The 18,201-nt window shown below is 36.8% G+C and overlaps 1 protein-coding gene across 1 annotated transcript; it reads left to right on the forward strand.

Moving 5' to 3' along the window:
* The first annotated feature begins 1,437 nt into the window (after window positions 1-1,437).
* Window positions 1,438-17,826, forward strand: MINAR2 (membrane integral NOTCH2 associated receptor 2). The gene is made up of 3 exons (XM_042905738.1): window positions 1,438-1,602; window positions 13,596-13,823; window positions 17,647-17,826. The coding sequence occupies exons 1-3, from the start codon at window positions 1,438-1,440 to the stop codon at window positions 17,824-17,826; spliced, it is 573 nt and encodes a 190-aa protein (XP_042761672.1).
* The last annotated feature ends 375 nt before the right edge of the window (window positions 17,827-18,201 follow it).

Consider the following 18,201-nt stretch of genomic DNA (forward strand, 5'->3'; position numbering starts at 1 on the left):
GTAAATATGTTGTTAAAACTACCCAAGTTTATTTCGAATATTGCAAGACAGTGGAAGAGTCTGGGTCCAAAACATTCTTACAGAAAATGTTGATGGTTCAAACCAGTTTTACAGCTATAAGTAGGACAGGATTTTTTAAACTCCCTCATGTTTATTGCTATAAAGAAGGTAAGTACTCTCTAGTGTCTTGCTCAATTTGAGAACATCCTGGCTGCTGGTTCTTATAAGCTATATGGCACTCTTCTGAAATCTGGTGCTGATACATTCCACATGTGACCCCATTTACCCCTGGAAGAGAAACCTTCCTGCTGAATCAGATGGGTTTACAGAGGTGCACACATAACAAACAACCTATGTCTTTTTAAAACTGCTGATGCATCTATCCTTTGCCTTCTCACGGTGGGAAAGTATTCCTCTTATTCTAGATGGAAATCCATACTTTCCCAATGAGAAGCATGGGTTGCCTGAGGCAGAGTGACTTGAAATGTGAGAGCTTATCTCCATTAAAGGCATCATTACTTCCTGGCTTAATACAGGGTCCTCAGCCTCACTCCCACCTTGGCTCCCTGAACGGCAGATGGGTTCACTTAGGACAGCACATCATCCAAACCCAGCAGACATGTTCCCCTTTGGTTCCCAATGTGCTGTGTGAACACCAAAGCACACAGAAGGAGTTTATACAGCCAGGAACAGAGGCAACGGGACCTTGGATAGCATATGGGTCAAGGCAGTAGATTGGGGCGCTGAATTCCTGTAGCAAACTATAACAGCAAAATTCTTGCCATTTCTCAGTTCAGACCAAAGCTGACAACCTAAAAGTGGTCAGGTTTCATGTGAGCTTGAGACTCTGGGAGTCAAAACAGGAGGAGAAACAAGATCCTGCATATCATATGGGAGACTGCATCAGCAGGGCCAAATCAGCTGTGTTAGGTCGGCAATGTTCAGAGAGAAAAATTAAGAAATCTCTTCCTTACGGGTGATATCTCATGTGCTCCAGTTATGGCCTGTGACACTGAAATTCTGGCAGCCTTTATCCAAAGACTAGTTCCTCTTAAACCGTTATGTCTGACCCTGTATGGAGAGACATTAAGCACTATATATCTAATTTTGGCATTTTGTGTAATTTAACGAGTACAACCTCATCTGTCTCTTTTAAGCCTCCTAAATGCGTGTGTGTGCATGCGTGTGTGTATGTGTGTGTGTGTGTGTGTGTGTGTGTGTGTGTGTGCGTGTGTTGGCGTGCTGTGTGTGAAAGGCAAGGCAGGGCGCTGCATTGTCTATGTGCGTCAGCATATCATTTTGAGAACAGCTCCCCCGTGTAGCTGAGAGACCTGGTTTCAGATGCCAACCGGAGCATCCTCAGGCTCATTAATAATGGACGAGTCTGACAGAAGCAGCCTCACTTACCTTTGTTTTCCACCGTAGACGAGGGGAGACATGGATCTCTCTGTTTTGCCAAATAACAACCATCCTGACAAATTCCTGCGGCTCGATGTGAAGTCTTTCATGAGGAACTCAGCTCTTCTTCAGGCCAGCCTGGTGAGGTTTCCAGGTGGGAATCACCCTGCCGCCCAGCACTGGCAAAACCTCGTGTACTCACAGGTAAAGTCCAGGACAGCATAAAGCCCCCAGGCGAGGATCAGTTCTTTCTCACTACCTATTATTTCCTTATTTGTGCAGGGACGGTGGGGGGAAGGCTGTAGGGAACACGGTACAAGGTGGCTGCCCTTGCAATATTAAAAAGGTCTTTCTCTCTTCCTTAACGTAAGGAAACTCTCTGATCACTTTATAAAATATGTGAATTCCTGCAAACATTCATTTTCCGCCAAGCACTAGCTTTGCAGCCCGTCCTCATTTTATTGCCTAGTTTTCATTTTACTCCTTTCCTTCAGAATTTTTCAAACCACTTGTTACTTTTGCAAATAAGACTCTGGGGGGAAAATCTACCTCTCTCTTCTGGTGCATTCTAAGCCCAAAGCAGCAGAAGCTTAAAAAGGGACTCAAACACAGCCTCTGAGACCACTGGGGAACTTGCTCTTGCCTTATGTAGGCTGGCTCCCTTTCATTTCTTGCAGAGAAGAGTCAGCATAACAATGGAAACCCAATGATTGAAGGAAAACAAAATAGAGGGAACTCTTCCCTTTTATTTTAGATACTCTTATTTTCTGCAGGTATCCATGTAGACAAGACATAACAATCAGACCTTCAAACCCAGTGCACACTTTATTTTTTCGCTTTCTTCTTTTGCACCTTCCTTCTTTTTGCTGACCAAAAGAGAGGAATAAAACTGTGATGAGTTCCATGTGCTGGAATAAACATAAAGGCCCTGACTGTTGGAAGGCTCAAGAAACAGGAATAATCTTTGTTTTAAGACGTGAGGGCTAATGGGGTTAAGGGTTAGTCAATTTAGAAACAGGAAGAAGCATTTCATTTCAGAACAGATGTGACTGACCTACAAACCCCTGCAAGTCATTAAGTCCTTTGGAGTGGTTCAAATTCCCTGAACAGAAATTTGTTTTCTTTTAAGAAACAGTTGCTACTCATGAGTCCTGGTGTAAAGTGACTCCTTTGTGGTGTGTTTGTGGGCTCCTCGGGACCTTTATCATGAGATCATTCAAAATCAAGTACACTCAAATGATTATGTAAGTGTTTCCTCCACCTATAAGGGTTTTAATTTATTTCCATCATAAGGCAGCCTGTTATGACAACTGACTTTTTAAAAAATTTTGCATCCTTCCCTTTTGGAATCCTCAAAACTCTTCCCCCCACCCATACACACCTTTTTGGTTATTGTTTTCGTGTTTTAAGTTAAACACAATAAATTCCTCCTCATTGTTTATGCCACGGAATAAAATGACTCAAAAATCAGTTCAGAAAACCTTGGCCCTCCTATGCTATGAAGTTTAGTAGAAGAAAACATATCCAATAAATTCCTTTGAGGTTGGAACGTATCAATCTAACATCTTTTGTTTGGTACTGGAGTTGACCTATTTCCTTCACGGGAATCTTCACAGTTTAAAGCTCTGTTGAATGTTGTTCCTAAACCTGAATGAAATGCATCCAATTTTTAAGGGGCATCTTTCTCAATAGGTAGGCCCTGATGAGTTGAAGCGGTTATTTAACAAAAAAACAAGGAGGTAAAAATCTGCTATGAATGTCTTTAGATATGTTATTGGTAATTTTTTTAATTGTTCTTTGAGTTTATTTATTTATTCTTGAGAGAGAGACAGAGAGAGTGAGCAGGGGAGGGGCAGAGAGAGAGGAAGAGAGAGGAAAGCAGGCTCTGCACTGTCAGCGTGGAGCCTGATGTGGGGCTCGAACTCACAAACTGTGAGATCATGACCGGAGCAGAAACCAAGAGGCAGACACCTAACCAACAGAGCCACCAAGGCACCCCTGTTATTGGTAATTTTAAACTGCACATGAACTCGATTTAATTATCCTTTTACCCTAAAATAACATTAAAATGACAGAATAAAGGCTAATTTACTATTGAAATAACAGGGTGAGGGGAAATAAATCTTACAAATTCAGTTGGCTGGGTAGCCATGACACAAATTAGGACTAACAATTATTTGTATTTACTACTTTAATTTGCAATATGTGAATAAGTAGTTCTTCTCTCATTAGCTGTTATTTTAAAAAATCCAGGAGTGATATATTTGTGGGATAAAATAAATACCTAAAATAAAGGACTTACTAAAGTTTTAAGTAGCTGTAGAGATACCTGAAAGAAGGCACAAAGTATATCAGGTGCATTTGAGACGTTAAGGGTGCATAAGGTGGCACTGTCAGAAGTTCTTAATTAAAAACCCTCAGTCTGCTGGGGATGCATTAAACCAACAGGAAGAGCATCGAATAAAGAGGGTGGAAACCTGGTTTCTTGTCTCACATCCACAGTAAGCCACTTTAAGAGACATCTAATGTGGCTCTTACTTGGTTCATGCCTCAATATTTTCACTTGAAAAACTAGAATAATATTAATTTTACATATTTGTTTTAAAATGAGAACAAGTAAAATAACATGAGGTAAAACAATTGAGAGGAAATATTTCCCATAAAAGTTTAAAAAACGTGTGTTGTTGTTGTTGTTGTTAGACAGCAGTCTGTTGTGTGTGTTGAAATTATCCTTTCATTAGACATTGCAAAACAGTAGATAATACTACTTGCATTTTTTTATTTATAGTGTGGATGGAGGGGTGTATGTGCTTGTGTGTAGATGGTGGTGTTAGGGAATATAGTCAATACATCTGTGAATCCATAACTCAAGCAGTAGATTTTTTACTCACACGAAATCTACACAGACTTCAGAGTTGTGTCAGCTTACCGCTGGGTCTCACACCACCCAGGTGCGTGGTGTTTGGGATTCAGACTACATCACGAAATGTCAAAGGACTTAACCTAACAACAATTGCCTTCAAAATTAGTGGTGATTCAGAAGTTAAAACACAGATCTCATAATCCCGAATGTGAAGTTGAATTCCTAACTATATGCAGCATATTCTTATCCATCTCAAAGCTTTTCTATAAAAATTCACATAACATTTTCAGGGGAAATTCTTTAAGCCATTATTACACGTGAAAGCAATTGTGGGCATATAGAAAAGCAAGCACTCGTTCTCACGCATGCCTATAGTTCAGGACGCTGTGAATTCCATGCCTGGCAAATACACAGGTCATCCATGTTTGCAGGGAGAGAGTATGAGCATATATTTCTTGATTCTACTATATTTACTCCTTCCTAAATTCTTTCAGTAGAGAAGCAAAGAAGCTTCACAATAAATTTCATCTCAGTGCAATGAACAAATGTTCGCCAAAATCTAACGTTTCTGGTTGTTAAAATAATTTGGCGCATGTATCTGATGAAGGCATGTGGAATTGTATTCTAAATATTTCTGCCAATCGCTTTATAAAACGAGGTAATGAAAGGAAAAGGGTGATTTTTTTTTAGTTTAAATGATAAAATATGTTTTGTTTCAGATAATGTAGTGCCCCCCCCTTTTTTTGATTAGCAGTCAGACTTCAGAGTCATTTCAGACTAATCTCTTTGTTTTATCTTTTCCTGGCTTCCATCACATCTTTTTCAGAACCCAATAGCATTCCATGCTAAACTTGTGAGCTGGAGCAAAAGACCAAGGATAAGAGGTTGCTCTTCCCTTGATTTCTAGGCAGTGTCATTTCCTGGGTTTATTTCCTAGTCATTTTCCTCACTTTTTGTTACAGTCTTAAGAGCTATCTTTTCCCCTATGTTCTAATGTCTCTTCCATCTCAGTTTTTTGTTTTGTTTTGTTTTGCTTGTTTGCATACTATAATTGTACTTAATGATCTGTCTCTGGACAGGTCCCTGAAATCTGTTTTGCCTTCTCTAAAAATGTCTCTATTCCTAATCCTCCAATTAGCGTTCTGAAAAGAATGCCCTGCATATGCATTAGATTCCCATTTTTAAGCCTATATTTGGGGAAGAGCCTTTGAGGCTCTTAAATTATTATCTAGGAAGTAGATTGACGGGCACCACTCAGTTGTTCAGGGATTTACTTGCAAATATCAGAACATGATTTATCAAGTTATGCTAAATTTATGCAGCTCACAAAATCTCCAGTGGGGTCTGGAATTTAGCCTTGGATGGTGTGCTGCCAGAAACAACACCTAAGCTGTCTCATCATACTGCTCTCAGATCAGACCCAAATGCCTCTTGCACTAAAGCTTTTATTAAGGACGCCCTGAGTATTACCATAGCATGTGTGGGAGGTTAGGTGGAGGAGAAGGCAGGAAACAAGTTTCAAGAAAGGCCTGTGTCAGACAACAAAGGTTTGGTAATTGTTGTCTCAGATTTTAAATTTTATCCTGAAAATTTTGAGGGGTTGGTGAAAACTTATTCTAGCAATTTGGGAAACAGAATTACTGGGGTCACTGGGGAGCTGATTTTGTTTGTATACCCACAAGTAATAGATAAACAAAATGCCTTGTTTGCAAGGCATTTATGATTATGAAAGGGACTTCGTTGTATGTACAGATTAAATTGGGGAAAAATGGAAATCTTTATAATCTTGATTCTCCCAATCCATAAACATGGTATATCTTTTTATTTATTCAGTTCTTCATATGGCCCTTCAATGATATCTTATAATTCTCCACATAGAAGTTTTCATAAAGTTTGTTAGGTGTATATCTAAATATTTATAGCACCATTGCTTTTAAGACTAGAACCTTTTAAATCATGTTTCAAAATAAAGTGTTACTCATGCATGCCATTGATTTTTATAGACTATTAATTGTTATATACTAGTCTTAAATCCAGGAATAGTGTTAAATCTCTTTTATTTTGACTGTAAACATCCCTACAGCTAATCATGCTATCCGCTATTTTGTTTTATTTAAAACCCTATTCCTTTTATTTATTTTTCTGTTCTTATTGTATTGCTTAGGGCTTCCACTGAAATAATATGTGAATGTTTGTGATTACTGACATCCTTGTATTAGTTCTGAAACTAAAACAAATGTTTCTAATATTGCAGCCATTTGGTAAACTATGCCCTGGAAGTTTTATGTAGATTCTCTTAATTAATTTTTAAAGATCCCCTACTATTCCCAGGTGGTTAGGAAAGTTTGCTTTAAAGACGTTTGAATGTTTTCAAAATCTTTTTCAGAATCTGTTGTAAAATTCTGCATTTTTTTTCTGTTAATGTGATGAGTTACATTCATCTTCTAATTTTAAATCACCCTCCAGGTAAAAATTATTTCCTGATATAAATCTTATTCTGGTATGTATAATTTATATGTATTGTAGGATTCTTTTTAGCAATAGCTTATTCATGACTTTTGCATTGTGCTTATAAGAGAAATTGTCCTATAATTAAATTACCTTTTCTTTTACTTACTGCCTTTGTCTGGAGTTTATATCAAGCTTTCATAAAGTGAATTGGGGAGTATTCCTTGTTTTCTTATTTTCTGGAAGTGTTTGACAAAATATAAATGATCTGTTTCAGAGATATCCAGTAGAATTTGACTGCAATATTTTCTTGGCCTGATAATTTTCAATTTGGGGTAGATGTTAAGTTATTGATTCAATTAATCAAATTATCACAGGTTTATTATCATTTTCTATTTTTTCTTTGCTTAAAATTTTTTCAATGTTTATTTATTTTTGAAAGACAGAGAAAGAGACAGAGTGCAAGCGGGGTAGGGACAGAGAGAGAGGGAGACACAGAATCCGAAGCAGGCTCCAGGCTCTGAGCTGTCAGCACAGAGTCCAACACGGGGTTCAAACTCATGAACCATGAGATCATGACATGAGCTTAAGTCAGATGCTTAACAGACTGAGCCACCCAAGCCCCCCTATTTTTTTTCTTAATTAAGTTTGATAAGTTATATTATGAGGGAAACTGCCCAGTTGCATATAAAGTTTTTAAGTTGCTCATATTATTCTCCTATTACATTTATTAATCTCTGCTACGTCTCTTTCATTGTTTCTTTACATTTCTAACACTGGATTTGTGTCTTTTTATTTTTCCTGAGCTGTATTGCCAGAGATGTTTTAATCTTTTTAGCCTCTCCAAAGAAATAGTTTTCAACATTGTTCATCCTCTCTATTATATATTTGTTTTTTAATTTGTAATATTTATTGATTTCTACTATCTTTTTTATTTGTTTAAATTGCAGTTAACATACAATGTAATATATCTACTTCTATGTTTATTGTTTCTTATTACCTCATTTTCTCATTCTGCCTTTATAATGCAGGAAAATATTTTTGTAATACTCCCTCAAAATACCATTTCAACTCCACCCAACAATTTTACAAATGTAGCATTTTCCATTTCAATTCTATTCTAAATTTTTAATTTCCATTATTTCTTTGAAGTGTGGGTTTAGTTTTCTACAAAACGTGGTACTTTAACTTTTTGATATAAATATACAAATTTCTAACTAAGTTGACTGTGTTCAAACAGCACAATCCATATAATACTGAGTCTTTGAAATTTGTTTTAAAGTCTAGTACATTATCAACTTTTGTAAATATCCAGTGTATATTTTAAAATTAATGTATTCAGTTGTTTAATGAAGATGTCAGTATATGTGACTTGATCAAACTCGGTTTTATTGCTCAAATCCTTTATCTTTAGTAATTGTTTTGTCTGCTTGATAAAAATTCTCTGCATAAATTTCTCCTTGTAATTATGTCAAGTTTTGCTTTATAAATTTTGATACTATTTTATTAGATACATACAAGTTTAGAATTGTTATATTTTACTGATAATATCTGTCTTTATTCACTTTATAGCAATTCTCTGTAACTAACAAAGTATTTTATTTTAATACCTATTTTGTCTGCTAAATATACACTTTCTTAGTGGTTAGTCAGGCTAAGTTATGTTATGGAAACAAATTTTAGTGAGTTAACACAATAAAATGTATCTTTCACAAAATCTGATGTGGGTGATGTAGATGTCCTAAAGGTCTAGCTTCCAAGTGGAATCCAGACTGTTCCTTTGAGGGTTTACTATATCAGAATCTCCATAGGTCTGAACATTGGAAAGAGAGTAACCCAGGAATCTTTCAAGGGATTTTAGGGGTCAACCATGAGTTGTTAGTCATATGTCCTTGCTGTTTTATGCCCTTAAGAAGAAATGGATTTGCTAGTTAGGCTTTGCCACAGTTTACCATTCTGTCAAATATATTTACACTATATATATATATATAGTGTGTGTGTGTGTGTGTGTATATATATATATATACAGTATATATATAGTGCATATACATATATAAATACACTTATATTATATTATATGTTAAACATATTTACATAACATATATTATATATGTACACAATATATAAATAACACACATATATATATAAACTCTCCCTTTCTGAATGGGAAAAATTAAAGACACGGCCGTCACTATTCCAAAGTAATTCTGAGATCCCATGGGAGTAGTTTGCATGTCCTCCTTCTTTGAGGATATGGAAGATTGATTAGGACATGATTCTGCTTTTTAGAAGGATTTCTGATGCATTGTTCTCTATAGTCCTTGATTACACTCTTTAGGAAGCATCTCCTTGTTCACTTTTCTCTTTTGCCACATCAGAAGTAGACCCTGCTTCAAGGATAGACTTCAAAGTTTACTCCTGCTCAAGGACATTTAGAAATCTAGGATTATTGTCATTGTTTTCTTTTGTTTTGTTTTAATTTTAAATATTTAAAAGCTTTTAGGTGTAGGCTTGTGATTTCTTTGGTAATACATTCTTTACAGAATTTAGGAAGATATTTATTAATGTATCTTACCTAACATAACTGACTACTTGCAGTCACTTTTATGTCAGTAAACACACCTACGTTCTTTGAAGACATAGCTCTCAAATAGGCTGTAATGCCTTGCTTTTCTGCCTCCATTTCTGTATTTTTAGAGTCAGTGACAACCGCATAGAGGCTCTCAGGGATAACAGTTATGAAAGCACAGCCTAGCATGATCTTTATCTTGAGTCATTTTATTCAGTTGAGAAATTTCAATAGGTATTTTTTACTCAATGCTTTTAAAAAAAATAATTCTGTGTTTTAGTATTGAGATCTACAAACAGACTTTCAACAATAGAAGGCATCACATTTCTAGATGCCTAGATTCCCCTCTACTTTCTTTCTTCTTTCCAACTGTGCAGCTGTCTCTAATCTCATCTCTTTCTTGTAGCACATTAATGCTATGATTATTGTAATGTCATTATATGTACATGAATTCTCTGATTATTTCACAAGTATCTCTCCTAGAGCTACAGGTGATTAGATTCCAAATTACAACAAATGACATTTATGCAAAAAAAATTTTTTCCTATAGGATATGAATAACCATCATTCCAGCTTCTGATGTTTCTCTCATCCCTTTCCACTTTTTGGCTGCAAGTCCATGCCACATGTTTGTGGAATTTCAAGATCTACTACTTTATTAGGGAGGATAGACTAGGCTGTGCTAACACATAACCCCACAAAATACCAGTAACTAAAAAGAATGTTCATGCTCACGAGAAGTCTAAAAAAGGGCAGGTGGATTTTAGAGGCAGCTCTTTTTCAAGCAATAACCCATGGCCTCAAGTTCTTTCATCCTGTAGTTCTGCCATCACAGAACCCTTACTTAACAGTGACACAAAAATGGAAAATGAGCCAAAAATCTTGTGGAAGATTTCAGGGGCCAGGCTTGGAGGTGGTTTAGCTGGCCCCAATTTAACTTCAAGCCGGACTGGGAAAGACAGTCATCCATCCTTTATGCTTAGGAAAAGAGGATAAAATTCATAGGCATTTAACCAGTCACCACAATACATAGCTCCCATTCTTCTTCATTTGCCAGTATATCTTTTCACATTCTTTCACTCTCATTTTTGAGTCCTTATATTTTAGGTACTCCTCTTATAAATATTACATAATTTCATTTAATTTTAAAAATCTGACCTGACAATCTCTGTCTTTAAATAAAGAATTTAGTCTATTTACATTTAACATGATTATTTCTAAAATTGTTCTATTTTGCTGAAGTTCCCCCATTCTTGGTTTCAATTTTATTGTCTTATTATCAAGTTTCCTTTATCTTTTTTTCTATTGCTGTACTGATTTAGAAACTATGGATTCTTTCTCAATTTTTTACTAAGATTTCTATCCTCTCACTAACCTGATTTCTTAAAATGTTCTAATAAAAAAATATTTGTGTTAAATTTTACTGTCAAGTGACTTAGTTATCCCTTATTCAAAAACTCACAAATTAGGGGTGCCTGGGTGGGTCAGTTGGTTGAGCATCCTGCTCTTGATTTCAGCTCAGATCATGATCCCAGAGTTTTGGGATCAAGGCCTGCACTGGGCTCTGCACTGAGTGTGGAACCTACTTAAGACTCTCTCTCTCTCCGCCTCTCTCCATCTCTCTCTTCCACTCCCTCTACCCCTTTCCCCCACTCATGCTATTGCCCTCTTTCTAAAATAAAAAAAAAAAATGTAAATAAATTAAAAATTGTTTAAATTCCCAAATTGGTGATTATTATCTCTGTTTTACCATAAAATCAATACTTACTTAGATATATATAGAGAGAGATAGATAGACTTATCAATATTTTTTCCATATTCCTTTTTGTTTTGTTTTGTTTTGTTTGGCATTTCTTCTTAATTTTTCCTTTTATTATCAAGTTTCTTCTTTCTGGAGTACAGTTTTTTTAGAGGCTCTTTCTTTATTGGTCTATTAATTGTATACTCTCAATTTTTGTTTGTCTCAACGTGCACTCTATTTCACTAATTTTACTGATTGGTAGTTTACTTATATATAAATGTTGTAAATAATGATTTAAGTGTATAAAAGATAAATGGACAAAGTAATGGTGATACGGAAAAGTCCAGGTAAGCTTTGAAATGTTACTTTCCTTAAATATTTTAAAATACAAATTATTGTAGAGTCCATGTGGCTAAAATAATAGAATTACTGTTGAATTTTCCTTTGGTAAATATAATCTAGTGGGGTCGAGAGTTAGAATCAAATACATGCTTTTTTTTCCCTTAGGCTATTTGAGAAAAATTATCAAAATGTGAATGAACCTCAACCATCATTAGTATTTTTATATTGCTATCATATTCTTAGTAAAGAATATTCTATTATATACCTTAGTAAAAATATTCTATTAGTTTTCCCTTCACATGCCTTCATACATGAAATTGTCATGCAACAGAAAAATAAATGGCACCATGTAGTAAGATAAACCCCAGACTTCCAAGAATATGGTTTAGAATTAAGGGTTTGCATGTTCTTTTTACACTATAGGTCTGATTAATTTTTATCTTGTGCCTGTTAGTTTTTCAGGGTCTTTATACACTGTAATAGAGTCTGTTATTTTTTTCCTGGCCCCCCAAACTGTATTTTCCTCATTTACAGAGCTTTCTTATTTAAGAAGCTCAAAGAATAGTCTAGTAGGCAAGAGAACTGACAAAGCAAATTTGTCAGTGTCCAAAGAATTATCCCTCTCAAAGATGATCAAAGATATCTATTCTCGAAAAAAACAAAAAAGCCTTGAGTCAGAATTATGCTAAGCTGAAATGATCTAAATTTCATATCAAATTGTTTTCATATCAAATTCAGAAACATGTTTTATGAGGTCATCCATCTTAAAGACAAATGCTAAGTCAAGATGATGTATTATTTCATTGCAAATTTCAGTATTGTAGAATATAAATTGATTTTCAGACCAACAACATAATAAATTCAGAGAAGATCTCCAAGTTGACCGCTAAGCATGTCAAAAATGTATGGGTTAAGAAAATTAGGGAAATGTAAGGCTGAAGAGAATGTGAATGGTTTTACCTAGATGATTTTTTTTTGGCTTATCAGCCATTTCAGAAGGAAACTATATGTAAAATTAGTTTACAATTTAGCTTACATAAATACATATTCAATGTGACCTATATACCCCAATATATGCTGAGGAATCAGTATAATGGTGATAATAAAGATGACTAAGAGGAATATCAATTGCTATTGAACCTGTTTAGGAAGTCTGAAATATGTGAAACATATGCATTAAAAAATTGCTGTAAATTAGTGAAATGTGTCACTAGCTTTCAAGGGTTAACCCTAAGTTTTCTGAAAATTAACTTATGTGAAATTCCTCTCCCTTGAAGCCCCATGATAACTGAGGCATTACTCTATAAGCTTTTGTTTCTTCTCAACTTTATTTAACCAATGAACAAATTTCAATGGAAATATTTTCTACCTCCATGATACTTTTGTAGCCATAAAAAGAAAGAAAGAAAAAAAAGCAAAATACAAATCTGAAGGTCAGATCAGACACAAAAACACAACTGGCGTCCACTGTTAAACTTGGGACACTGGTTGTCCTTGGGCAGGGGAAGGGCAAGGCAGAGTGAGGTGTGCTGGTAGGTGCTCTGTTTCTTGGTAGCGTCTCGGGTTTATTTGGTTTGTGAAAATTTATCGAGCTATACATTTATGATATGTGCGATTTTCTATTGTATATTTTGCTTCAATAAAAAAAGATCTAAAAAATCTGCAAGTCAATATTAGAGCCATCTAATAGCCACCTGGTCTGTACACATATGAAGGAATATGATGCTGTTCCGTCCTCCAAACTGCCTGAAATAGGAGTCCCAAGAGAGTTTTTGTAAAAGCCAAGGCACATCTATAAAATGTTTGTAATCTTCACTTTGCTGGATTAATCCAGCAACGCTAAATATTATTTTTATCGGTCGTGGAATGCACAAATAGAAAGAAGTAAAATGTTATTAAATCTCAGTGCAAGTGAGCTGGAAAAGAAATTGGCTTTGTTCAGAATTCTGCGATCGGAATTAAAGGACAGCGTTCTTTCTCTGTAGTGATAAAATAGCATTTTAATGAATGATTACTAAAGCTGAGGAAGATCACATGCAAAGAAAAAACTCAGTTAAGGACAGGATTCTAGGTCAGACCAGATCCTAGAATCGTTTCCTCGTTCATTGTCCTAATCTGTTGGGGTTCCAGGCAGAATCAGCAAATTTTCAGGGGCGGTTATTTCACGTTTCATCCTCCGCCATCAGTGAGTGGCCCATTGGTAAGAGGAGACTTGTCTCTGTGCCTCCTAACAGAGAGAGAAGAAGACTATCACTGCTCAGCGAATGAGAGGACCCAGTGCACAGCGTGCTGTTGCTACGGATCATCCCCCACCATCCCTGTCCTCTGTTCTGAAGAATAACCCACTGTACGGTGACATAAGTTTGGAGGAAGCTATGGAAGAAAGAAAAAAGAACCCCTCGTGGACCGTTGAAGAATATGACAGGCATTCCCTGCACACAAACCTTTCTGGACACCTGAAGGTACTCAAAGCAAAGAATCACCTTCTTCAGTTGCTGAAGAAGATCAGTTGAAGTTTCCTTTTTTAAAAATGGATGTAAGGGTGCCTGGGTGGCTCAGTCGGTTAAGCATCCCACTTCTGCTCAGGTCATGATCTCACAGTTCATGAGTTTGAGCCCCGCATCCGGCTCTCTGCTGACAGCTCAGAGCCGGGAGCCTGCTTCAGATCTGTGTCTCCATTTCTCTCTGTCCCTCCCCTACTCATGCTCTGTCAGTCTCTCTCTCTCTCAAAAATAAATAAACATTAAAAAAAATTTTTTTAATGGGTGTTTAGGTGACCACCCCTTTTCACTAGACCCAAATGTCCAGGTGTCAGATCATCGTGGCATCTGGCATCCTTTTCTCTGTCCTAGTCAGTACATGTTTATTGATTTCTTCTGAGTTTTACAGTGTCAGCAATTATTGGCATCTGTATAGTGTGGAGAGGAGGAAATGATGTGATACAGGAAGGTTTACCTAGAAGGTAAAAGGTTTTTCAAAGTTAATTTGGCAGATTATGTATGTTTTCCCCTAGTTTTATGACCACTTATTTCATGAATACTTAAGAATTCCCTATTCTGCATTTATTCAAAAATATTTATTAAATTCTCTGTCTTAGGCACTGTGCAAGGCAGTTCTCATCAAAGGTCACCTTATTCCAAGCCCACTCAATGATTTAAGATTGCAGATTTACATTTTGGACATTTTCCTGTGTCTCAGTAACAAAACAAAACAAAAACATTTCAACACAGGAAAAGTATGCAATGAACTCATTCACCCAGCCTAAACCCAACTTCAGTTTTTCTTTCCCCACCGCCCACCCGCACTCCCACCCCAGCCCCACTGGTGGTGTCCTCTGTCATGTGTATAGAAGATCTAGACATACCTGAACATCAGGGAGGGTGGCCCTGTATTTTTTACTAGATTCCTCCTCAGCCTCGGTTTGCCCTAGGGTCAGGGAGGCCTGACATTTTCCATATACCCTTCACGTAACAAGGTGTATCTGCTCTGAGCCCCGTAACTTAAGCACCTGAAGATTTCTTTCTGTTGAAAAGGGGATAGCATTGCGTCCCCTTAAAATCTTACACTTAAAAATCTCCTATGTGCACTCTTGAAATATCTTCTTGTCCAGAGACTTTGAGGTTTTTTAATCTCCTAATAGATTTGATGTATCTACTTAATCTAGCCTTTTTTCCAGGGAAGTTTCCATAACAGACACTCCCCCCTAGCAACAGTAATCTTGTGTTTTGTTTTCTTTTGTTTTGTTTTTATCAGGAGTCTGAAGATCAGGACCTCTAAGAAGTCACTTTCTTTTTTTTCTCTTTTTTTTTATTAAGTTTTTATTTTAATTCCAGTGTAGTTAAAATACAGTTATATTGGTTTCAGTTGTACAATATAGTGATTCAACAGTTCCATACATCACCCAGTGCTCATGATGAAAATTGCACTCCTTGGGAGAGAGCCAAAGCATAAGAGACTGTTAAAAACTGAGAACAAACTGAGGGTTGATGGGGGGTGGGAGGGAGGGCAGGGTGGGAGGGAGGGCAGGGTGGGTGATGGGTATTGAGGAGGGCACCTTTTGGGATGAGCACTGGGTGTTGTATGGAAACCAATTTGACAGTAAATTTCATATATTAAAAAATAAAAATAAAATTAAAAAAAAAAGAAAAGAAAACAGAAATGCACTTAAACTGTCCCAAAGAATGAGGAAAAAAGGTAAAAAAAAAAAAAAAAAGAAATTTGCACTCCTTAATCCCCATCACTTATGTCACCCAACCCAATCCCCCTCTCCTCTCCCCTCTGGTGACCATCAGTTTGTTCTCTATACTTAAGAGTCTGTTTCTTGGTTTCTCTCTCTCTCTCTCTCTCTCTCTTCTCTCTCTTGTTCCTTTGCTTGTTTGTTTTGTTTCTTAAATACCACATGAGTGGAATCATATGGTATTTGTCTTTCTCTGACTGACATACTTCCCTTAGCATAATACTGTCTAGCTCCATCCATGTTTTTGCAAATGGCAGGTTACATTCTTTTCTATGGCTGAATACCATCCCAATGTGTGTGTGTGTGTATATATATATATATATATATATATATATATATATATATACCATATCTTTATTCATTCATCAATGGATAACTGGGCTGCTTAAGAAGTCACTTTCTACAATTAGGAAAAAATGTATTGTTTTATTTTGCAAGCATTTCTTGACTGTATGCTAGAGCTTCTTCTCCCCTCCATGTTGTTCACATGAATGGCAAAGGGACTATAAAGATGAGTATTCCTGTCCCTGTTGTCAAATAGTTAATCTAACTGATCAAAGTAACAAACCATAATTATAAAACAAGATAGAGGAAGAGGATAGTGTTTGTAATAATAGTAGAAAGTGCTATGCAGATTCAAACGAGGACAAAACCACACTGGATTATAAAAAGGCTTCATGAAAAAGTTAATTTATGCTAGACTTGAAGAATGAGTAGAATTCCAAAAGATATGGAGAGTTTGCATGAGTGGGGAAGCTCTTCTGTCAGGAGTAGCAAGAAAAAAGGCACAAATACAAGAAAGTGAGAGAGTTTGTGAGAACAGTAGATAGTCCAGTGTTGCTGGCACTGTAGTGTAAGTAATAGAATAAGGCTCAAAACCACTAAACAGAAAAGTTCAAATGTACGGCTGAGGAGATTGAACATCATTGGCAATGAGGAATAATGTTTCTGTTGGAAAATTCCATGAGTTATGTTTAGGAGGATCAAATGTAAATATGATAGATGTATTGCTTCACTAAAACCAGAGTCAGTCCCCTCCCTAACCATCCTCCACATATACAGTTACCTCAGAGCTTTTATAGACCTCATGATACCATTTTTCAGCACTTTTTTTTTTTAATATGAGAGGGGTGGGGCATGGGTGAAGGGCAGAGGAAGAGAGAGAAAGAGAATCCCAAGAAGGCTCCATGCTCAGTGCAGACCCAACGTAGGGCTCAATCCCAAGACCTTGGCATCATGACCTGAGCTGAAATCAAGAGTCAGACATTCAACTGACTGAGCCACCCAGGTGCCCCAAGCACTAAGTTTTTAAAGAGATGTTTCTGGAAGTCATGACGTTTGTTCTCATTAGAATTTCTTTCTATACCTCATGAATTCAACTTCTTCATCGCCATCCTTATCCATAGCTCATAACTAGCAGAAAGAGCCCCTAACGTATGTTCTGAAACTTTTCCACCTCTTACAGGGTATAAAATTCCAAGTGCCTGTGGTCAGTCCCATTTTTCTAAAATACTAAGAGTTTTATCAGTAAGAAAGGAGAAAAGAAACCCCATATTTAGTTACCAGAGCAAACTACAAGCAGAATGTAAGAGAGGATTTCGACAAGGATTTCAAGATCATCTATCCTTCTGCACAGTTCATCCAAATTTTACTTTAATATTTTAGCTTTTCTAAGAGCAGGACATTGAAACTAGTAGCAATGTGGTCGAAGAATGGTATTGCCATCACCAGTATCCACCCACCTCCCTATACGTGAGCCATTCCTCTCCTGGCAGTGCTAGCCTGAAGGTAAGTCATCGACCCCTGAGGCTAGAGAGGCGGAGAGGGTGGGCAGGCTGGCCGGCCGGCTGCTAGCCATTGCTGATGAGAAATAATGATGCTATTCAGGGAAGCCTAGCCTCTCTTACTGCAACCATGACCCTTAAGCTTCACCCAGGGCAATAGGACTATTGGCCTTCAAACCTCTGAGAGTTTGTATCAAGTGGTGTGTAACGCTGACTGATCACTGATTGATCCTAGTCTCCTATGTAATTTTTTTTTTTTTTTAGGAAAATCCTAATGACCTACGGTTTTGGTTGGGAGACATGTACACGCCCGGTTTTGATACCTTACTGAAAAAGGAAGAGGAACAAGAAAAGCATTCGAAATATTGTCGTATAGGTCTGATTTTGCTCCTTGTTGCCTGCATCTTGGTTTTCATAGTGACCGTTTGCATGTTTTTCACCTAAAGAAACTCCGCAGACACAGACACTTGAAAGTTCTTAAAAATCTTTCTAAATAAACATTCGCAGAAAAACATGTTCAAGTAGTATGAATGTATGGTTGAATGTACAGCTCAATGTAATCGTCTCATAGAACACAAATGTTGCTGGAGATAAGCTGGCTTTCTCTCCTTTGTTCTACGAAATTTGGAAGAATTCCAGAATGGCTTTTTTCCTTTGGGAGGCAGGACTTCTGGGGATCACAGAAAAGTCACCATATACAACCAAAAGTTAACACTTAGAATAGAGAACGAAACCGCACAATAATTGTCAGCAGCTTTGTCTTACCTCCTTGCCACCCCCACCCTCCTTTCCTCCCTAAGACAGCCGAGCAAATCAGGG

This window comes from Panthera leo, chromosome A1 (assembly GCF_018350215.1).
Source record: "Panthera leo isolate Ple1 chromosome A1, P.leo_Ple1_pat1.1, whole genome shotgun sequence".
Taxonomy (NCBI): Eukaryota; Metazoa; Chordata; class Mammalia; order Carnivora; family Felidae; genus Panthera; species Panthera leo.